General features: G+C 38.9%; 1 protein-coding gene across 1 annotated transcript in view; it reads left to right on the forward strand.

The window, feature by feature from the left end:
- The window catches only part of PREX1 (phosphatidylinositol-3,4,5-trisphosphate dependent Rac exchange factor 1), a 115,665-nt gene that overhangs the window by 76,505 nt on the left and 15,064 nt on the right, over nucleotides 1–24,096 (forward strand). The window contains exons 17-29 of the mRNA XM_075167058.1: nucleotides 4,730–4,822; nucleotides 9,120–9,268; nucleotides 10,174–10,259; nucleotides 11,988–12,124; nucleotides 12,576–12,747; nucleotides 14,067–14,254; nucleotides 14,999–15,160; nucleotides 15,705–15,915; nucleotides 17,141–17,402; nucleotides 18,682–18,888; nucleotides 22,343–22,431; nucleotides 22,827–22,909; nucleotides 23,536–23,626. Of these exons, the coding sequence (XP_075023159.1) occupies nucleotides 4,730–4,822; nucleotides 9,120–9,268; nucleotides 10,174–10,259; nucleotides 11,988–12,124; nucleotides 12,576–12,747; nucleotides 14,067–14,254; nucleotides 14,999–15,160; nucleotides 15,705–15,915; nucleotides 17,141–17,402; nucleotides 18,682–18,888; nucleotides 22,343–22,431; nucleotides 22,827–22,909; nucleotides 23,536–23,626 (1,930 nt within the window). The remainder of the gene's footprint in view (nucleotides 1–4,729; nucleotides 4,823–9,119; nucleotides 9,269–10,173; nucleotides 10,260–11,987; nucleotides 12,125–12,575; nucleotides 12,748–14,066; nucleotides 14,255–14,998; nucleotides 15,161–15,704; nucleotides 15,916–17,140; nucleotides 17,403–18,681; nucleotides 18,889–22,342; nucleotides 22,432–22,826; nucleotides 22,910–23,535; nucleotides 23,627–24,096) is intronic.

Below are 24,096 nucleotides of genomic sequence, written 5' to 3' on the forward strand. Positions count from 1 at the left end.
TCAGTCTGAAAAAATGCACTTCAAACAAAATTTAATACTCATTTATTTGTGCAATTGTTTCTCATTGAAGGACATAAATCTTCACAAACTGAAAAAATATACAACATTCTTTGCATAGTTGAAGAGAATTTGGATTTTGGATTGACTCCAAGCATTGTGACTTGGTTACTGCAGTGTGCTGTTAACTTGTGATCAGCACCTCTACTTGTTAGCCCAAGCCAACCACAACACAAATTAAAGCCGGTAGCTTGGAGCTGAATATCAGGCAAGGGTAGTTGCCTGTAGACATGGGCCTCCATCAAAGTTGCCTACGAGGTTTAATGCACACACAATGCTGGAGTCCCCAGAAGACTCTAGTGTATCACTTATCTGATCTCAAAAGATGATGCCTGTGTACATTTTATGTAGCATTCTCAAAACTGTTGTGCTGGATTGGAGATCTGGACTGTAAGTCTAAACCTATTAACTTTCCAGACCTGTTACATCTCCTACGTTCCTCCAGGGTATCCCTATCTCAGTAGCGTGTTGCAGTAGTTGCAGGAGAGAGGAGTTGCTGTGTCCCACTGCAGTGCGCAGCCAGGGCCGTGGCATGTCCTGGAATTCAGCTCATGCAGGGGCCTGAGTACTGTAGCATATTCGATGAAATGCAATGGTTTGAGCACAGAAGTCAGGGCTACCTGGGTTTTAATTTAACATCTCACATGAACTCACTGTGTGGCCTGAGCAAGACCTTAATCCACTCTATGCCTCAGTTTACCATCTGAAAATTAGGATGCTAAATCTTATCTATCCACAGGGCTTTTCTACTGCTGCTACATCTAGAATCAGCTTTGAAAATGAAAGTGTCCTTATAATTCAGCACTTCAGATATCAAGTTTTTAGATAATAGGTAGTATTATCGTTTGAGTTCATGTCTTTTCTGTTTTAAACCAGCTAATCCAATAAACATAGCATTCCCCTTAAAATTCTTATAAATCTATAGAACACATTTCTCCTATTCTAATAATGAATAAATAACAGTAATTTGTATTACTCAAATAAAGCCATACTTGGTCCTTAATAAAAATCTCTCCCATCTTTAATCATTCCAGGAGAATTATTTTTATGTGTTGTGCTAATATAAAACGACCTAATTCTGCAAAATTTCAGCAGAGAGAGAGCAAAAAAGAGATCTCCCTTTGTTCTTCATTAAACTAGTGTACCACACTCTTGTAGCTTGAGAATTTAAAACACCCCTGGGAAGAGCGCCACTAATAAGAGCCCATTCTCTAGGGATTTCTGATCTCCCAAGGAGATAGGCAAGTTGGTTACAAGAGGCATCCATCATCCAGGTGGCCAGATAAGGACTTTGAGTGGATTTGGATACTAAAAATTACAGTGAACTCTGAAGTGAAAAACTTCCTTTCAGCTGTAAATCTTTCACTGTTCAGAATGAACAGTTGGATTTCAGTGCTCAATTTCAAAGCGCACAAACCAGAAGAAACTTTGAGTCCTTTTGTATATATTAAGCCTATTTTGTTAATGTGGCAAAACGTACCTTTAAAGATAATAGCAGTAGGGATGGCTTAGATTCTGGAGCTTCTCATTGGAAAGAAATTTTGTCTTTTCAGATTTTGTTTTAGTGCCCCAGAGCTTTGGATTTTTGAAAGGCTGGGGAGACTGGAACAACCTGGGAGAAGAGGTGGCAGGAAAATAGCTTTCTTCAAATGAATGCTGCCGAGGGCCACAGAAACCTCATCAGTTTTGTGAAGCATTCAGACTTGACATTATCTGATAAGTCACTGCTCCTTAAGAAATTCTTAACTAAGTCAGACTCTTCAAGTGTGTCCAACAGAGAAGAATTTATGCTGGAGAGCTGTAGGGAAGGCTGTGAGAGAAGGATGTGCATCCTGGACCCTAGTTTAGGAAATGGTGGTGGATCTGCCTATGCTGCTTCTTCTGCTGCTGATGTCCCCAGGAGTTTAGGCTGAGAGTTCCTGCTTCTGCATGAACAGTAGGAGCAGCCTGGGGAGGCTGCCAAGAGTGAAATGGATCCAGTTCCTTCACCTCCTTCACTGGGGGAATCTTAGTGCCCAACCCAAGGCCCTTCGTGTGTATGCAGTTTGAGGGATCAGCAAGTGTGGTAGGTAAACCGGACACTATACCCTGTACATTAAACTCATGCTCTCATGACATTAGCATGATGCAATTCTGGAAGCTACTCCATAGCTGAGCATCAGGCTACTTCACATCTCTGTCATCTTCGTTCTCCTGGAAATCTGTCAATTCTCCCTTCATAGACACTGAGCATCCCCATGCCACAAGTGTTTTCTACCTTCATAATCCTCCTTGTATAGGAAGGGGAAGAAATGGAGAGGTACCACACAGGCATCGTGACCCACATGCCAAAAATGCTTCATGAATGTAACAGATACAGGTGTAATAGACCATTCTTTGCATAGCTTTTCTCCCCATTCTCCGCCCCCCCCATCTCTGCCAAAATTCTCTTTGAGTATGTTCTGACTACATTTGCCCTCTGGTTTTGATTAAACATGCTTATTTCTCATATGGTCTCATTTTTTAACGTGGTTGTCTTTCAAGATTAAACAGCTGCTGCCTTACATTCAAAAAATTGATTGGATTTCAGGGGCACAGAAATAATTCTTGTAGGTGGCAAATTAGTTAATTGCTTGGACTCCTTAGGGATGAATGGTGTTCAGCTGTGGAATTGCAAGGTATTACTACTTTATAATAAAGAATGAATCATAGCCTTCTCCAAATATTGCATATTGATTATTATCCATAGTCTACCTTTTCATAAGAGAGTGTCCCCAGTACAGGAGCGTCAGTATACACGACGTGAGATTTCTTTCTTTACAACATGGTGATAAAGTTCCTAATGTTGATGCACTTGGGGTTTCTTAAAAGTATTTTGGTTCTTTGCTTTCAAACAGTACATTTTTGCAGTACTGATGAACAGAGGAAGGTAGGTTATTAAAAATGATAGCATATAAAAGATCTTCACGCATAGTGATGGTAGCTGCACCCAAGAGATCATGTAAGTTTGTGTAGCTGCTGGCTTCTTAAGTTTGGCAAATCAAAGCCTCCAAATTTTTAAATATCTTTTCACATATGCTTTCAAAATCCAACAAAAGAAACTGAACACTCCTTTCAAATGTAAAATGAGAATTGGATGGCAGAGCTATCCTAGAAATTTTCTATTTAATCCCAAATGTGAAGTGATAAAAGTACATATTATGTTGGGCTGAAGCTCATTACACTTGCAACACTAAAAATCTAACCGGTGATATACCCAATTTTCTAAGCTGTCCTTTTATTAAATATGCATAAATAGCATTGCTTCTGAAAATATTTTGTTTGAAATATTCGAGAATGGCAAACTTAGCTTTCAGTCTTTTTACTTTCCTGTCCATCATTTAATCTGAACATCATCTGATGAGGAGTTTTTCCCTGCAGAAAAACCTTGGAAATTCTGCTTTAGTGTAGTATTATTTTAATACGGCTGTATGGCTCCTGCAGGAAAGGATGATTCTATTTGTTTAATTTTTTTTTCTAAAGCTTATAGGCTGATGACATTGACTTCAATAGAAAAAGGACAGTATTTTAAAATAGTGCAGGAATCATCAGAATCAAGGAAATAATTCTCAGTAATTTTTTTTCCCAGTGGCATGCTAGATTATAGATAGCTTTATTTTTCCTTTTAAGTCAAATCTAATTTGTCAGATGGTTCTTAAATGTGTAGTGTTTGCTCAAATGCAAGATGGTTATCTGGTAGAATTTCCACTGGTCCATTTACCAGTGGCCAAGCTTGCTTTATTTTTTTAAAATGGGAATTGAGTTGTTAAGCTTTTTTTTCATAGTTAATAAAACCGCTAGAAAAGGATGAGTGAAACATATATTTGCCTTGATTGATATGACTTTAAAAAATATTTATAAGGCAGGTCTGTGTGACCTCAGTGCAAGTAAGAGGAAGCAGATTCTCAGGAGCAAGAACTACCTAGTCTTCTGTCAATCATAAAAGGTGCAAACTGAGCACATGACGTGAGTCTTGTATTTTTTCCCTAACATAAAGCTTATGTCAGAAATTGTTCTCTCACTGGTCATCCAGAATTTTAGCCAGCAGACCAACTATTATGATGCAATTTATGTAGTGTGTATTATTATTTATACGAAATAGGCCTGAGATCCCCAATTTATCTGAAACTGATATCTAAGAAGGACTCATAGATTGTTCATTATTGGGTATGTGGGATATATCTTAAAAAATAAATAAATGACTACAGTTTGATCTGTAAGTACATTCACCAATGGAAAATACTGAATATTGATGAATTCTGTAACCTAAAAGTGAAAGATCTAATGAAGAATGAAGGGCTAGAAGTTAAAACCAAATGCAATTTCTAATGGAAGAGTTCATTAACTATTGGAACAAACTCTCGAGGGCGGGAATAGATTCTTCACTTCTTAAACACTGCAGATCATAACTGGATAACTCCCTGGAAATTCTGCTTTAGTATAGTAAGGGCTCAACAGAAATAACTAGATTAAATTTTATGGCCCATCTTACATAGAAGATCAGACCAAATGACCTAATAGGCCCTTTCAGCCTTAAGATCTACAAGTCTATGTCAATCGTGGCTTGCAATGAAGATTCCAATTTCTCATCTCCATCCTTTAGCTTTTCAGCTAATTCCATATTCGTGAAGCATTACCTTGTGCTTTTTTTAAGATTTTGCCAGAAGAGGATGACTATGGATTTGACATGGAAGAAAAGAACAAAGCAATTGTGGTGAAGTCAGTTCGACGAGGGTCTTCTGCAGAGGTATGACCTGACATTCATAAATATTTTGATTTTGGTACCTAAAAATATTTCAATGCTTTGAAAAGGTACAAAACCATCCTTTTAAGGTCTGTTTCATTTTAAAGGCAGCTAATAGAAAATTTGGTATCTTCTATAATTCCTGTGGTAATAAACTGTTTCTGTAAGTTGCTAAGTGTTTTGGCATCTTTGGAGGACTTGCTGAATACTTTTGATAAGTGATAGGACAACAGCAGTATCTCTGTGTGATGATAGCATACCTCAGGTTCATTAGCAACTTAAATTTGAGGAGGGAGGGAAAGTAACATTGTTTTGGGATAACAAAGACGGTCAATGAGAAACAGGTTTATTTGAGTGAAAGCTCTATTTTTAGATTTGTATTTTTTCCTTAAAAAGCATGTGCTCATTTCTCTCCCTGGTATTTTTTTAAGAGCTCTACAGAATATATTTGCTTTGTTTCTTTGAGGCACATAGATGGCCCAAATATTATAGGATCTGTGTATTTCATAATCATTTGTTTATCCATACAAAACCTTTGAGTGGATAACACAATGTGATCCTCCATTTACCAAAATAAGGCACAGACAGACAGAAAGTCTATTTTTTAAAAGCTATTTAGGTGCTTTTTAGCACCTATGAAGATAAGAGAGGACTAAATTACTTGTTCAGGGTTTCACAGTAAATTGTGGCAGCACACAGAAGTCCAGGACAACCATTACAGAATTTTTTAACGTCCACATTCATTTGTTGGTCACTGCTTTAGGCTACAGATGACTCCTGGATGACTCGCCCAATGCAAACAGCTGAAGTGGACAGACTGATTTTAGCAAGTTGAGAATGTCAAACGGGAAGGAATTTTGAACTCAAGTTTAATATTAGAATTAAATTATTTCAGTATTCCTGATTCTCGTTTGTTTTATGGTCACCAAAGAAACCAATCCTATGCTCTAGCTCATGCTCAAAATCAACATAGATTGGCCAAAAATTTTATTAATCTAAACCTCTGCTGTAAACCATTGCCTGACAGATAATCCTTCTGCCCTTTCTTTGGCTGGATGCCTGTGGAAAATCCTGCAAATCTGTTGTGTTTTAAGACAACAGAAGCACACAATTTTCTAAGGAATCTTTTTCTTGATCTTCCAAGAAAACTATCTGTGACCATGAGCCCGTCTTTTCAACTTGATCTTAAAATATTGCTCCAGAAAAGAACTAAATCTGCATCTCTCTGAACCAGGGGGCTGTCAGCTCATTCTGGAAAGACCTGAGGTCCAACAGTGATGCATTTCATTACATTCTCGGGCTTTTTTAATTGCTTTGTGATACTAGAAGGATATCCAGCATGTAGTTCTCTGTGGCTCAGCAGCTGTAGGCCATGTAGAGACCCTATGCCTGCTGTCACACTCTTAGGGACAAAAATTAAGACATGCAGCTTGGCTTCACAGTGCCCATCACAGTACATTGCATTCATTAGGACTATCAGACTTCAGGCTAGAATAAGATTCCAGGTTCACCAATTAAGTGGGAACATATCTATTACTTGCATGGATTTATTCAAGATTAACACATTCTGTTTGAGTTTGGGATTGTGATCTCTTTTTCCTAGTATACCTGGAAAAAAACTGTCATGCACAGATTGTGGCGCCACACAGCATTGAACTTCATGCATGTGCAATAAGCGTCTTTGGGGTTTTTATTCAAAATTGGAGCTGCCAAGCATTGTTATTTCTATTATTAGTGTCTTTTTTCTTCTCAAGATTTTTTAGAAACTGTTTTGTGAGCTATTAGATTTGTCTATGCCAGAAGCAATTCCCAAACTGTGTTTAAAAGTCGTTAAGAAAAGAATTGCTGGAACATCAAGTTCCTGTACAGATAGGGTACTTGAACTGCAGTTTGGGAACCCTTCGCCTGACGTGTGTGTTCAGCTTCTCAGTTTTGGCCCTTAGACAGAAGAGTGCCCTAGTGGGCACTACTCATGCACTTCTCTCCTGGTCCTGAATGAGCAGCTCTCAGCCCAGGACTCTCGCCTGTGGGAATTGTCCCCCCATGCTCCCAGCAGCAGCTGCCTGTGACAATTAACGCTTGATCAGCTCACCTAGACAGAGGGTCACAAAAAAACATACAGCAGTGGTTGGTTGATGTGGACTGTGGCACGTCCCATGCCTGTTCCAAGTTCATGTGTCTTCAGAAAGACATTCAGAAAGTCAATGTCTCCTCAGTTTGTACCTTATCTTCCTTTCTAACCCAGCTCACTTGCAGGTTAATTGTAGCTGGGCTTATTCCCATAAATTTTAATCCTGGAGCTGGTTTATGAATGATACTCCTAACAGAAGGAAACAATCGTGAAAAAAAATTACCCTTTTGGGAGGTGTGGTTGCTGTCTTACTCTGAAGAGCCAACTGACAAGCAGATGTCTAGTGTTTGAACAGAGCGTGTTCAACAAGCAGCCAGTTGGCCAGCGGCCATGCAGATGAGCAGCAAATAGCAAGCTGCTGGTGTTTCAGAAAAAACAATGGCCTGGATCCAGACAACTGCATTGAGTTGTCATAAGGAGCATCCGTTATTCAGAAGCTCTGTGACACTGTAGGTCTTTACTGCTAAAGATACACGCCGTCTAGTCTTCGTTAGCCTGGTTGGTTATATCTCAGTAGAGTAGCAGATTTTTATTTGAAAGTTGCTAGTTTGTAGGGTTTAATATGCGACTTTGTACCTCATACATTCATGGATTTGCTATGATTATGTGTGCAGGTAGGTGTCCCATATGCACAAGCAGTAAGTTAGGAATATAAAGAGGTCATCCACAGGTAGAACGATGGCAGGTATGCGAAGAGTTTAGCTAATTGCACATATATAAAGTGCGTGAGCTCCTTTGAGAAAATCAGGCCTAAACCATAATGACTTTAGAAATTTATATAATAATTATTACTTTATAATAAACTCATCAGTATAAGTAAATGCAAATAGCAGAAACATTTTCATTGAATTATAAACCAAAGTTTGTCAAATTCTCTCTTAAGCTGAAATCTCTATTGCTATTTATCTCTATTATCCATTTTAGAAATCACTTACAAAAAAAGAAGGATGAAAAATGTTATTTCCAGGTACACAAGAGGATGTTGTCAACTGTAGGGAGCTTGAGAATTAAATCAGGGAGAGCACTTTGTAGTTTTTGCTTTTAATAGCTTTGACTTGAGAAAAAGAGTATAGGTTTTTGTAGGTAAACTGATCTCTGACTTTCAGACACAAAACATATTTAAGAAAAGCCAAGCCATGCATAGACATAGTCAGCAGGGTTTTCCAGTCCTACATTTCCAGATTCATTTTTGCAAGAGGTCAGTTTTCATATGTGGGAGTAGTACTGTTTAGACCTCCTTTTCCAAGTCAAGAAATTTGTCAATGGATTCCAGGCAGAATAGGAAAGGGGTTTGTCACGTTTAGAAGAAAGCCCAACTGCTGAATCTTAAAGTGATAGGAAGTAATTCTAACCTGGGAAGGGTTAATAATTTTTTTTTTTTCTTCTTACTCCATTAAAGGGAATTTTATATTTTCTTGATACCCTAACACGTAGTCTAAGTGTTGCTATGTCACGTTTTAGATGGTATAGATCATCAAGAGGTATGTTTAGGGTTATTGTCCAGTAGGCAGAATAAGGGATCTCGATTCTGTCATCGGATCTGTCTCTGACTTCCTGTGTGACCATGACCAAAGTTAGGTGCAAAAGCTAGGAATTAAAATTAAAATCTTGTGGCTTTTTAGGCTGATGAAAAGCCAGTACTTCACTTAAAGCAGAGACAGGTTTTTACCACCACTTAAAAACAGGTTACATTTATTTATGTTACTAGGTATAGATTGGTTTTGCGTAGCTAGTGGTTGAAAACTGTGTTCTTGGCTCCCTGTGCCTGAGCTGTAAGTTGTGGGAAGTCACACTTCTGTATCTCATTTGATAGTGTAGCCAGTCTACTACAGTCCCCTATTTTTCAGTCCCCTTTTTTTAATACACTCTCCTTTTTTAGTAGTCCCCTATTAAAAAAATTGTAGCAGAAAAGTACAAAGATATATCATTGCAAAGTAACGTGGCGTATTTATACAGATATTGGTGAAATCTCTTTGTTTTCTGTAAATGCAGACAACTTTAAGGGTGACTGACAAATGATTTGATGAACCAACACTGTATATACAGTATTCCATATGACAATAATCCTAGGAACGTCTGTAAGTAGAGAACAGTTGAACCTTGGAGCCTTGATCTTCAGAGATGCTGCCAATGATGCAAAGTTTTCTGTGGCGTTTGTTTCATTTGCAGATGGCTGGCCTGCAGATGGGAAGAAAAATCTATTCCATCAATGAGGACTTAATATTCCTACGCCCGTTTTCAGAAGTGGAAACCATCTTAAACCAGTCCTTCTGCTCACGAAGGCCGCTTAGGCTTCTGGTAGCCACCAAATCAAAAGAGTAAGTGTCAAAATGGGCAGACAGAGAAGGTTATCTAGAAATGTCAATTACTAAATATTTCTTCCACAATTTGTAGTGAAAAGTCTGTAAACACTTGGCTATGCAGAAGCTGTTCAATAGGAAAAAAAAATGACATAAATGAAAGAGATACAAGAGTCACAGGTTGTTTTCAGTGATGAACCTTGTGCTTCTAGAACAAGTTAGGATTTGTTCTCTTTATACTGCAGTTAACTTTTGGCTTCTTGTGCACAAACAGAACTGAATCACAAGGATTGTCATTCTGTCTCAGGTGTGAAGCTTCTCAGACTAATATAGGTCCAAGGGAAAGTAATTTCCACCCCATTAAAGCTTGGCTTATTTTTGGATGACTCTAACAGTTTTTCAGTCCATTATTGTATCTTATAATGAGTCTTGGCCCTGTTAATGTCTTGTGCATTATTAGATTCTGTAATCCCAGAATTTGCCATAGAATTGAATGTGTCAATGAGCACTTGATGCTAAATTCTAGTTCAGGATGTCTTGTCCAGTCTAATTGTTTTTTTAATGGAAAAGACCCTCAGCTGGTATAAGTCAGCAGAGCTGCACTGAAGTTTGCCTAGAAATGAAAGGGAATATAAATACCATAGAAAGTTTCTGTCCTGTGTTATTCACTTAAAGATGTAATACACTTGGAAATGCCAAATTTTAATTAACAAAGAGAATCTCTCATCTGCCTTGGAGAATGAAGATGGAGTGGATGATTTCTTCAGGTCTATTTATTTGTTATTTATTTGTAAACTATGTGGGTACTTTCTTTAATCGAAAACACGGTTGTGAATGCTGGGGAAAGATACTGTTAGAACTGCCCAGAGCTCTGGCAGCCTAACTTAAAATGCTGCTTTCTCTTCTCCTTGATTTACCCACAGGATTATTAAAATCCCGGATTCTCCTGAAGCACTTTGCTTTCAGATACGGGGAGCAGCACCACCATATGTTCACGCAGTAGGAAGAGGTAAGTAGAAAGGCTGTGGTATAGTTAAGCTTGGAGTACAGCTAAATATATATCCATGTGTATATAAAGTGTGTGTGTGTATATATCTCTCTTAATCAAGAAGGATACAGGTTTCATTGTCAAACTTGTTCTAAACAAGTTTTGACAACTTAGTTTAATTACCATAATGACTATGAACCCCTGTCATAGAGAAGGCTCACACTCATATATAAAACCATAGAACAACGAGAGAGTTCCTGCCTCAAAGTGCTTATAATCTAAATACAGTCTAAGAAAATGGTATCATTATTATGAACTGAGTTTGGGTCACTAATCCCATCAACACAAAACAAGGAATAACTTAATTCTACAGTAAAATAAACTTGGTGATACTGCAGTCCACAGTACTGTGGAAAGACTCTTGAGAAAGCATTGTCACTTGAGCTCTTGCAAGCTAGAAATGCGCTTGCACAGTGATCCTAACCTTGTTTCCTCTACGATAACAGCTCTACAGCCACAGGGAATAAAAATTTGAAACTGAGCTGGCTGAGAAAAAGTTGAGGTGTAATGCTGTCTGTGCTTCTTCAATATTTTTGCCTGTGGTCAGCCACAGTTTGGATCACTGCAGTTGTGAATGTGCTGTGGGATCAGCAGGTTGGTAGACAGATCATGTTTCTTAAATCACAAAGTATGGTGTAAGACTTGAGGACTACTTCCCCCTTTACACTGGCTTATACTGCTATAAATTACCAATATAAGATAGGGGTGAACTGCTTTCCTTGGTCTTCTTAAAAGGAGAAAACACAGTTTGACAGAGATATTTACTACTTCCGTAACTGAAATGTGAACTGAGCTGTAAATAAAGCACAGCTCTAACCTTTATTTTCAGCAAATGCAGAAAATACGACCTTTCAGACATGTACCACTTCCTTCCTTCAGAACAAATACATATATCCAAATATGTGCAGTTAGTGTACAGACAACAGGCAGCACCCAAATGCAACAATGTTCTCAGGGAGATACATTATTACACTCTTTCACAACAGCATCTATAACCACTTTCTAACAGTCTGAAGAGTGCAAACTGGAAGTGCCAGCTAGAAAGAGTCTGCTTTTTCAGGATTTTGCTAGCAAAAGACAAATTGCATTTGGAATAAAACTATATGAATTTTAAATGATGGTGCCTTAAAAAAGTTAATCATCTTAATTGTAGGTTTCTAGGAGCTGGATTTGGGTCTGAGTCTTGTTCGTGTGAATCTGGAATACATCCATTGAAGTTGGTTATTGCATTCTAGACTTACTCTAGATTTAAGTATATCATTAAGTATATCTTAGACCATGGCAAATTGCATAACATGCAAGTGTTCTGTATCTTTCAAGTGCAACAAGCTGAAACCAATATAACTGTTTACATTTAAGCAAGACCTCAGCTAACGGAATCATAAGGCTAGAAGTGCTATATAAGAATCCCAAATGACTTCCCACAGGAATTTCATTTCCTAGCATGAATGCATTTAGGTATAGGGGGTCTCCGTTCTTCCCAGCACTACTGAAAATAGGAAGGATAGATGCATGATGTTTTCCTTACACAACAAAGCTCTCAGAATACTTAGTAGCAAAAGCATGACAGCATTCAACTAGCTGTTTTTTCTTACTCTTCTTAACCAGAAACCCATTGCAAACTTTCCAATTTTCTCTTCCATAGGCAGATGGCTTTCCTGTCTAACTCCTCTCCTGTTGATTTTTCAGGTTCTGACGCTGCAGCTGTAGGCCTTCATCCAGGGCAGTGTATTTTGAAAGTTAATGGGAATAATGCAACACATGGAAATTATATGGAAGTTCTGGAGCACTTTACAGCCTACAGGACCAGACAACAGGAAGCACTGGTATGAATACAAAACCTCAAAGGAAGTACATTAATTCTTGCCCTTCTTCTGTCCTCCCCTTCTTCTGTGCTTTTATGCTCACCAAATATTCAGAAAAACAACTTATTCGTGTCTCTTTTGACTTATTTACTCACATGCTAAGGTCCTAGTATGACTGAGGGAGCTAATTACAGTTGCCTATAGTTGCAAAACGTCTACAAATAATATGTATGCCAATTCATACACTGCATGCAGTACTAAATATTATTAACTATTGCTAAAACTAGAATTTCACCCAGATATGATCTAGATTTTATATTCTCTGAAGTTCAGAGGAAGGCTGGGGGAATGTTGATATTTCAGCCAACTTAGAAGATATAGAAGTGATAGCTAGATTCGCCTTTGTAGTTCAAACATATAGAGATCAGGCATTTTTACTGAGGTCATAGCTGAAGCCTATATCTCTTGAAAGGGATTGTACCAGTGGGTGTACAGAACACATGAAGATGCTGAGGAGGACAGAGTTCAGCAAGCAGCATCCACTGCATATCTGAATGGCCGTCATCCTGGCTCCAGCAAAGACGACCCTTCACTGGAAGGAGGTGCAGAATTGGATCCCCTTCAAAATAGCCAACAGGAATCAGGTAAAGATTCTCATGGGGGAAGAAAACCTAGGGAAGATTCAGAGGCTTCAGGAATGAAAATTGTGGTAGAAATATAAAGTGTAATTATTATTGTAGAATATCTGTCTTAGTAAAGCTTTATAATAGGATTAGGTCTGCCAGAGGAAGTACTTTTATGCTGCAGTTTACTCAGGAAAAGAAAAAAATTGAGATGCACACAGAAATCATACCCCTGTGACTCTCTGATCTTTACAAGAGAGCCTGTTTCTGGAATGAAAAGGCTCAGCATTTTTAGAATCATTTGGTAGCCCCTGCAAACCAGGAATTTATGGGCAGTAGCAGCTGGAGAGGGAAGGTCTGCAAGTAACTCCACCTAGCATAATGTATGTTTTCTGTGATTTAAGATTAAAGATTAAGATTTTAAAAGACTTTGATCTGGAGCAAGTTTTCAGAGCATGTTACCACTGTGTTAGCAAAAGGTATGGGTATTTCCTCCAACTTAGAAAAGTCTAACTCATAAAAAACACTGCTTTACCTTCATGCTGAGAGCTTATTCGGAAAAGTAGATGTAGGGGAGAATACTGAAGCCAGGTTCAATCCAAAGGGCTGAGCCTGGACTCTGAATGCCATTGGCAACTTCTCCAGGAACAGATGCACATCTGTGTGGATCCCATCTCTGGTGAGCCTGGTAATCTAATGGTCAAACAGTGCAGCTCCACGGTGGAACAGCTGGAGCAGTGCCCTGGTAGAGGCATGTGAGCAATTCTCTGGCAAATCTCAATCTGACTGTAACTTAAATCTGTTCTCTGGTGACAATAGCATTGCTGTGTGTAAAAACTGTTATCTCCTCACCCCACCCCTTGCCCTGCCATCTCAGTCTTATAGCTGCACAGAAAATGCATCTGGAGCATTTCCCAAAATGGACAGAAAAGTGGCAATCTTCCAGAGGGTCATTACAAACAAGACTCTGAGATTAACATACTTCACTTCCCTTTGAAAGCTTCTGCTGGGGTCTGTGCGTCTGAATGCTGAACAGAACTAAAAGTAGTGTCCTCTGCACGGGTGTGTGCATGCACACATGGAAGAACATCAGAATGTGGATTGGAGCATGTGGATTGTCTAAACCTCTATCGCTGCCTCCAGTAGTGGCCAACAGCAAATGTCTTCCTCATAATATTCTCCCAGCCTCTAGCAGTATTTGGTTCAGAGACTCCTTGAGCCAAAGGTTGTGTCTTTGTGTCTTTGCATTTAATAATACCTTTCAACAGGTTTCTCTTCCCTATGCATGCCTGTATTCATGTGTGCTGCCAAACACCTCTAATGACTTATTTCGGTTCCAGCCCAGACACCACAGACCATTACCTCTCCACTGATCATTGGTGAAGAAACACCTCTCATTAGCCTGACTGTGGATAACACCCACCTGGAGCACGGGGTGGTGTACGAATATGTCAGCAGTGCGGGCATCAAATCCTTTGTCCTGGAGAAAATTGTGGAACCAAAAGGTTGCTTCAATCTCACTGCAAAGGTACCGCAAAACATACATGGCCAACTTCATTCCTAAACGAACAGGGAAGCCAGTAATATAGGCATTTCTCTGGTGGCTTGGCTTGGCTCTTTGGAATGAGGTAACACATGGTCTTCTCAACCCTGCCTGGAGTTTTCTTCATTAGAATGCATCAAGTTATAATAGCTCATCTGGTACGAGCAAGTCAGCAAATGCTTCCAGGATTTCAGCTGCTGAGGTAGAGGGAGGGGAGCCCTCAGCTGTGGAATTCTCGCTTCTATCTGTCTGGTAATATACTCTTTGCTGATACTCAAGATTAATCTTTTCAGGCAAGAATTTGCTTTACCTTGGAAGAAAATCAAGCAGCTTTTTGCCATCTGATAGGCTGGATGGGTCACTAAAGGAAGCAAGTAGAACTGCTGCTATTGGAAAGCAGCAGTGCACTTAGTGTTTTGGTCATCTATTACAACAATAGTAAATGTTTCTGTCACATCCCGGTAACATTATTGTTATGTCCCATGAAAGTGCACCAGAGCAGGTAACTTTGACAGTGCACAGTGGATATTTTGATCCATTTCAGTTATTCTAAAAAGTTTTGAGGAATTGGGGAATTAGACATGATAGTGATTCTCAGGCAACTTGTTCTGAAGGCAGCTTTATTCAACCATGACAACATGGGGCCTTTGCCACTTATTCAGTGGAAGAAAACTGTATTTTTCCTCACTGTCAAGTCTCATATCCCTGACATCCTGTCTTTTTGTTTAGATTTTAGAGGCCTTTGCTGCAGAGGACAATCACTTCGTAAGGAATTGCAAAAGACTTATATCCCTCAGCAGTGCTGTGGCTACCATGCCCCAGTATGAATTCCGGCAAATCTGTGACACTAAGCTGGAAAGCATTAGCAGAAGGCTCACAAACTACCAAGAGGTACAACACTACTAGTTATTGGTGAAGTCTCAAGATAATACTTCGTTGTGATAATTGGGTCTTAGTATTTATTAATGAATCCAAACAGCTTTAGAGGTAGGTGTCCTAGAGGCATGAAAACAGCTCTGCAAGTTATTGAAATTGCAAGTTTTGAGGAAAAAGGACCTTATTTGTAAATCACTCCTTTCAGCTTGTCAGAGCTGTGGGTTATAACATGTTATTGCAGGTTCATTTCCACCATATCAGTGAATAAATATGACAACAGAATGATCAGCGTATAGCGTATCATAGTGTAAACAAACTATGTGTGCTTTTTTGCGCAGTAGCGCAAAACCTAAGCTGTTTGAAAAGAGGGTTCTGGAAGGTATAGCTAATTGCTTTCACTTGTTGTTTTATGAGCTTTTTTGTTTTTTTGATGTGTTATTCCAGCTGCAGCAGAAATCATATGATTCTGGAATAGGAGGCAGGAAGAGAAAAGGATTGTCTGTGTTGCATCATAATTTTTTGCAAATGAAGTAGCACATGCTTACTTTATTTCTCCCAGTTTGCAGATGAATTGAAAACAAAGGTGAGCCCAGCCTTCAAACAAGCCATCATGGAACCACATTCCCTCAACAGCATGGATTTCTGCCCCACCAACTGCCATGTTAACCTCATGGAGGTATCATACCCCAAAAACACTACCTCAGCAGGGAGGTCGTTCAGCATTCGCATTGGACGGAAGCCCTCTATTATTGGTCTTGATCCAGAACAAGGTGATAATTAACTTTCAAATTGTACTGATTTTATCTGTATAAGAAAGTTATGTCTTTCCACTGCTCAGCAAGGTCAAAATAAGTTCCAAAGAAACACAGTCTTGCCAGGACCCTTTTTTCCCCTTTAAAATTTTATAGTAAAATGACAGCCTCCTTGTGTTGTAAAATAGTAATGCCTTTAAGCATAGAGAGGCTTCAGGTCAAATGTTTTTACTAGCTAAGCAGTGTGGTCATCTCATGATAATTAAGCGTGCTGGAGTATTGTTTGCACTTGGTAGAGGTGACTTACTGACTAAAAGAAAAGTGAATGGGGACCAATAGTAGTGCTAGTGCTGTGAAGAGAGGCTACATTCAGGGGGAAAACATGAGTCAATCAGATTGTAGTGCTGTCTTCTTTCGTCATTACTAAATAAATTCCATGCATTGGAGCTGAAATCTCTACTCTGTCAAGGGAATCTATTTTCTGATAAATAGCTGCTACACAGCATTTGTCTTACAACCTGATTATTTGAGTTCCAACATTTCTTCATCATGATCTCACCTAATATGCTTCTGATTCATTGTCTTGTGAAGGTCAGAGTGCAGGAATGTTTGGAAGAGACACAGGGAAGTGTAGACTAACCAATCTTCTGAAGAATGGCATTGACTGTTCAAAATGAGGTCAATAAAGAAGCCCTGATGGCATGAAGATATTAAAATTCCATAGTATTTTTAACGCGAGCTAAGGTGGTTAGCAAAGTACCATACCAAAATGACAGCATTTTTAAATGAAAATTAATTTTATTTGTCTTCTGTAAGGATATAATCCTATTTATTTTTCGTGTGTGTGTGTATGTGTGTAAATGTTTGTAAAGCTGGAATAATAACAAAGACCAACTGGTGAGAACCTGAATTCATTAACATTTCAACAAACGCTTTTAGATACTATCCATCTTGTCTATATGAGTATATGTGTGGACACTTGCTGTCTTTACTTCCATAATTTAACCTGTTTCTGGACTGCAGTAAATTCAAAACATCTAGTTGGCATGCCAGGAAAAAAACCCAAAATGTCTCTTTTTTTTTTTTTTTAAAGAATGTTTTTGTCATAGAATGTAATTATGTAAAATAATTCTGTGAAATTTCATCTTTTCCTGATAAAATTCCATCTATCCTAAACTATCATTATTGGGATGGAATGGGGAAAGTCATGAGAGCCATACTAACTAGTCCCTTCAATGTTTAGTAGGTACCTTAAATCCAGTCTCATATACTCAACATTGCATCACCACTATGGCTGCACCATCCTGGAGATGTCTGACCCTAGAAGATGGAGACCTTGATGGTAGCTTTGGCCAGCAGAATGGAGGAACAATTCAAGAAGAAAGGGGACTCAGTTTTCTGCTGAAACAGGAAGATCGGGAGATACAGGACTCATACTTGCACCTTTTTAACAAACTTGACATTGCAGTGAAGGAAATGAAGCAATATGTCATTCAGATAAATAAGTGAGTAAAGAATCCCATAGGCACTGCAGAGAGCAATTCTGATAAAATGGAGGCATTAACCTCAGAAAACACATTGTGCCTATCGGCCCCAGCTGTCATGTTCTTACACTCGCCTCTTTACACATGCACTTGCATTACAGCTCCTTGCTGGTTGTGTCAAACCTACTCCTGTGCAGATCCACCAGTGTATATATTATTGTCCTTTGCTCCTAAAAGTCTACCTGAACTCAACAGCCACTGTTTTGCTTACTATATATTCCAATATAAGCATCTATCTGGTGCCGCCAGCAGTTTTGGAATTCCATATAGATGGAGTCCCTACCCTTGAGATTTTGTCTGTCATAAGGCAGACTAAGCAAAACTTGTGATTTCAGGCAGCTTCCTCTATGGCACCTATGCTTTCCTTTTCTCTTTTTGTCTTTTTCTCTTTCTCATCATGGGTCTCCTAGTAGTAGTAATGAAGGATTTGAGTAGTGCGTCTGTGTATTGTGCGTGACTGGCGGGGTTTTGGGAGCAGGGGCTGCAGGGATGATCTGTGTAGGAGAAGGCCATAAGCTGCCCTAAGCCGCTCACAGCCACTTCCAGGAATCTCAGTAACAACAAAGAACAGCCCATCGTACACCAACACTTCAGCTGACCGTAAAGCGTGTGAAGCCTTGGCTCAAACATATTTAAGAAAGGGCGGTAGCTGCTGGGTAGAGCCAGCGAGCTGAGGCACTGCCCCAGAGGAGAAACCCAGCGCCTTGGATGGAGAAACGACCAAGAGGTACAACGCTACTAGTTATCGGTGAAGTCTCAAGACAATACTTCGTTGTGATAACTGGGTCTTAGTTTCTTTATTAATGAATCCAAACAGCTTTAGAGGTAGGTGTCCTAGAGGCATGAAAACAGCTCTGCAAGTTATTGAAATTGCAAGTTTTGAGGAAAAAGAACCTTATTTGTAAATCACTCCTTTCAGCTTGTCAGAGCTGTGGGTTATAACATATTATCACATAGCTGAATTCCAACCTTAGTCATTATATATGTGGGCATGGTTACAGTGATTAAGCTGTACCTTATGGAGGTAGGGTACCTATGGAAACAGGACCTTTTGTGAACTGAGATTCATGGATTTCAATGAACCCCTTTCAGAGCTTGCAATTTTCCGTAACTGTAGTCTATGTAAAATACTGGCAAGGTTGCTTTTGATTTCACATAGCTGAATTCCAACCTTAGTCATTATACTACATTTGTGAGACTACCCACCAGTCCCTGAGAGCTGTGTGTTTTACTTTTGCAGACTTTTGTCCACTATAACAGAACCTACAGAAGGTGGTGCCTGTGAGCCACCATCTACTGAGGAGACATCTCCACCTTCCCTGGGAACAGAGGAGAGTGATCCTGACAAAGCTGAGCATGGTGGAATCAAGAAGGTCTGTTTCAAAGTTTCTGAGGAGGACCAGGAAGACTCTGGGCATGACACAATGAGTTTCAGAGATTCCTACAGGTTAGTCTGAAGATTGTGCCGCTTTTACCTTACTAATATAATGTTTCGAAGCTCTAATCCAGGTATGGATTCAACAAGCAGGAGGACCTCATGGGGTTTTTAACCCAAACCCACACAACTGTCACATGAACTCTTGCTAAAATTATGCTGTAGTACCTGCAACTCTTTTCCTCATCTTTGTCTGTCTCATTTTCTTTCAATATTATAGTAGTAGATGAGAAATTGATAGATCAGGATTCTTTTCTAGAGCAGATAATCGACTATGTACATACACCAGCAGGTACCTCTTGCATGACTAAAATGGCCAGGTATCAATCTGAATTTTCCAAAATGTGGTACGTGTGCATGAACATGGTGCGTTTCTCCATGGTTCAGCAGAAGGACTTCACGTGATCTTAATCTGAACAGTATCCGTGGAGTAACATCTATGAAAAGGAAGAAATGGAAGAGTACTAGTAAGCCTTGATGCAAGTGTGCATCTGTTGCTGTACCATAAGTATAACCACTCTGTGTGGCTCTGATGAGGAGTGATGAATTGCCATGTAAGTCCCCCTAGCAGAGTGGAGGTCCAGATTTTCCCAGGGTGTATCTTCATTCCTGTTACGAGTGTTTTCTTGGAGCTTTTCTGTTCCCAAGAATTCTTCTGTTCTTGGGGTTATGTGAACAGAGTTACACATCAAGTAAGAGGCTGCAGCACTTGCTTTATTTAGCTACGATATCTAGAATTCTTTATCTGGGCTGACGTTTGCCTGGTTCTGAATTGTGCTGCTGGGTGACAACAAGCAGCATAGTAGTAGAAAGCACCAAAATCCAGCAGACCTCACAGACCTTCAGTGGACACTGGGGTTTTGCTGATCTGATGACCCTAAAACAACCTTAAGATCTCCTGATTGGCTTTTTGGCAGTTGTTGGAAGTCTTAGTTGAGGTTTTCCAGATAGACTACATCCAGCATCAGTCATGGTGTCAGCTGTGCATCACCTAAGTGAACACCATAGCTTTTTTCCAAAGAAACATACAGGACTCCCTTAGTCCCTTGAAAATAACTACCCCAGCCCTAACTCTCTTAAAGGTTAGAACTATTTTTTCTAAGTTTGATTATTTGAAATAATGTTATTTTCCAGTCAGTCAATTATTCTGTACTCACTCAGTAAAGTATTCACTAGCTATAGTTATTTCATTACATTTATTACATTTATTACCATGGAGACACACAGCAAAAAAGCCTTTTCTCATAACAATGCCAAAATACCAATGCTTCTAGAAAATTGAATAAAATTACATAAATAGGTCTAGTGTGACTTTCCCTTTCTATATCGTATAGCTGGAAACTACATAAGCTCAGCAGAGTTTGCAAACTGCTTGGTCTTGTAATAGCTGCTATTGTAAGGGAATGTTTTCATTCAATTCTACAAACAATTTTCCCAAAAGTGTAAGACACTGAGAAACAGAAATGGACATTGAGCTTTTTATTTTTAATGGGCCTTTGAAACCACAAATGCAAATGTTTATTCAGGTGTCTCAAAATCCTGGTTTTGGGACACGATTGACTGCTGCTTCTCCAGGAATATTTGCTACCAAAGGAAATCTCACACACTCCAAATCTATCTTGCGAGGAAACATTTGGAAACTCAGCTTCAGAAGAAATGGAACAACAAGTTGCAGTCATGTCTGACCATTGCAATTTCACATCTTTAATAAGCCATTTTTACTTTTATAATAAGGCTATAGGACTTTGCCTATAGGAAGGAGTAAAGACACTTTACAGTGATTTGGGAGGATTAGAGAAACCTGAACGAATGACGCGTCTTTGAAACTTCCACGCTACAGGCCTGTTTCTTTACTTGCTGTTGGTTTTGTACTAGTACGAGTAGTAATATGTTACATTCATGCAGGACTGCAGAAATGGCAGAATCAGAACAGTTTACATTGGAAGGGGTCTCTGGAGTCCACATGGTCCAATCTCTCACTCAGAACAGGTCCAACAAGATTGGTTGCTCAGGGTCTTGTCCAGTTGAATATTGAATGTCTCCAAGGACAGCAAATATGAAGTCAGTAAAGAAACAGAACCAGCACTCACAGCGTTGAGATCTGTGGCATCTCTTTATTGTGTAGATTTAAATCTGCACATGTGCTCTGAAACTTTTTTATTGAAATGTGCTGTATTTCTTTCATTGTTGATAGGAATCCCATTTATGAACACTGTTTAGTTTAAATGGTTTCTATAATTGAGGCTAATCTATTCTGGGTAACAAAGTGACATCACAAACAGTCTCTGTGGGTCTGTCACTTGTTCCAAAATTCTACACATAAATGTAAGATGAGAAAGATTATTCTGTCTTATCTTTATTAGACAGAGGCAGGGAATTAAGCATATGTTACAGATAATAGTTACTCTTGGGGGAATAAAATGTATTTTGATGGTTTTTGATCTGAAAAACTACTGGGGAGCTACAAAAATGAGCAAATTACAGATAAGAAAATACCTTGTTTGCATTAGCCACGCTTCTTTCTCCAGGATCATTTGGAGGTGTAATTCAAATTTCATAAGGTTTCGTACTGCAGAGTAATTGCCATACGTATTAATCTTTTTCAGAAAAAATAGATTTCTTTGATAATAGGTTTAACAAAGGACAGGCAAGAACCCCAGTTAGGGTTCTTTCAATTGCTCTCGTATTTTTTCTCTCATCTCAGTCTAAAACAAAAACAGAGGAAGAGACAATATGGAGAATTTTGTAGGCTTTGTTTTGGGCTTGTACCATTAAAAACACTGTGTCACTTAATTGGAGGGGGACAGACTGAGATCCATAGCCTTTTTGATTACTTTTATTAAGTTATATTAGTATAAAGTGAACTTTAAACAGAGGAGATTCGTACTAGAATTTTCCAGCTGTGCATGAGCCAACGTTGGTGTGAAGCCAACTGTAGTGACTCCTCTGCTTCCTGAGATAGTTTTAGGATCTGCAGTGCCTGATTTTCCGATGGTACAGATTCCTTACATTTCCTCTCCCATCTCCAATATCTGTGCTACTGCAGCTTCAATATATGCTGGAGTTGGATGCTGTACTATCCTGAGGATTGGTAACAAATACTGAGTTTAATGGAGATTCAGTCTCATAGATTTTAATTATTTCTCCCCTACTCGATGCTCATAGAGCATGTTTAATGGTGCAACCCAGATGAGGTCCGTGGTGGGAAGTCCATTTTCATTATTTATAGGATCCAGGCGATATATTAAGCATTGAGTGGTCACTACAAATGGAAAAAGACATCCTCTTACAGTGCCAGCCCCAGAGGCCTTGCTTAATGGTTGTTCTGCATGTAATTAGTTTTTCTTTTGTATATGCGTAACAGTTTTGGGAATTGCAGTGTTAATTAAAACAGAATGATAGTATATCAGAGACTGGGTGTAAGGACAGCTTTTTTTTCAATCACCTTCTTTGCTTTTCTTTCTAGTGAATGTAACAGTAACCGGGACTCAGTGTTGTCGTACACCAGTGTACGGAGTAATAGCTCTTACTTGGGTAGTGATGAGATGGGATCAGGTGAGTATATGCATGGGTTACGTACATATTTCTCATACCAGACACCTTAGGCGAGCTGATAAGTCTTTGCTGATTATAAGCACTTGCATGTTTAAGTTGCAAATGTGGTTTCTTCAAAACTAATCACAAGAATATAATGATAGAGATTTGTTCTTTTTCTAATGAACTGCAGTAAATTTGGAATATGGAAGAGGTATTAGGGAGGGATAAGCTTCTTTAGTTATTGGACATTTGCATTATATGAAAAATCTTGAGTATTTTGATCTATGAATTAGGGATAAAGCAGCAATCATTTTTCACCCAGTCCAGTGTGAAGGTGTGCTTGTGTCATCTGTGGCCTCATCACAGATTACATCTGTAAGACAGTTAAAAGCTTTTCATCTTTCCTTTATTAGGAGATGAGCTTCCTAATGATATGAGGATTCCTTTAGACAAGCAAGACAAACTTCATGGCTGTCTGGAACATCTTTTTAACCAGGTATGTAAAGCATTACTGTTACACAGAATTGCTTTCTCTTTATCAATGTCAATACAAGAAATTGGACGTATCCAATTGTTCAATGAAATCATATTTTGAGGGAAGGCAAACTATCAAGATTTTGGGTACAGTGTAAGCAAGTATGTTTTAGGACAGTTTGAGGAATCAATTTTGTCAACATTCAAGTTGCGTTGTGTGATTTAGGCAAGGTTGACCTGCCTTGTCTCAGGCATTAGACTAAGGGGAAAAAAGCTTTCATGAAAAAAAGGAAAAGATGAATAAAATTCTAATACCTTGTATGATCTAAATGGATCACATTTACAGATCTCGGGAGAGTCCTCGCAAGTTCAGCCAACGGATGTCTTTATAGATGTATAGCGCCAGAGAATTGTTTTGTATTATCTTTTATCTCATCGCATGTAGATCATCATTGTGCAAAATGCTGTATTTAATGTGAGAGGCTCTTGAGGTCAGTTCATGGTTAGAAAGTCTTAATGCTACTTATCAATGAGAAATTATTCCAAAATACAAATAGTGTAATGCTTTTTTCATTTTCCCACAAGAGTTCTGTTCGGATTTTCTTCTGCAAGTCTTACTAACACTGATTGAAAACATTCTAATTGTAGGTTGATGCAATCAATGCACTTCTAAAAGGACCAGTAATAACTAAGGCCTTCGAAGAAACCAAGCACTTTCCAATGGACCACAGTTTGCAAGGTAAAGAAAAAGGTTGATTGTATTTAATAATGTGATTTGCTAGCACTTAAGAGCTTAACATGAATGCACATGTGGCCACACAGAGTTACTTAACTATGCAGCCTACCCAGTCATACATTAATGGCAGGTACCATGTCTGACCATCAAAATTTTGCATCCTTAAGAGGTCATTTTCATATTAATTCCTTCTGAAACACACAGAGCACTTTTCTGTTACATGCCATTGAATCCTCACACCTCTTTCACAAGTCTCCAAATCTATCCTTTGATGTGAACACAGATATGTATCTCAAAAGGTACAAGGTAAGATAGGTCAGGTACAAGGTAAATGAGCACTCTGATAAGCTGATGAGGGGCTGACCACTGTAGATCTGGGGCACCAAAAGGTTCTGCCTGAGTTTGCTTAATGACTTATTCTGCTTTTCTTCAGATGGATAATTGCCAGAGTAAATTCATCCTCACATGACACT

The sequence above is a fragment of the Calonectris borealis genome, chromosome 17 (assembly GCF_964195595.1).
Source record: "Calonectris borealis chromosome 17, bCalBor7.hap1.2, whole genome shotgun sequence".
NCBI lineage: Eukaryota > Metazoa > Chordata > Aves > Procellariiformes > Procellariidae > Calonectris > Calonectris borealis.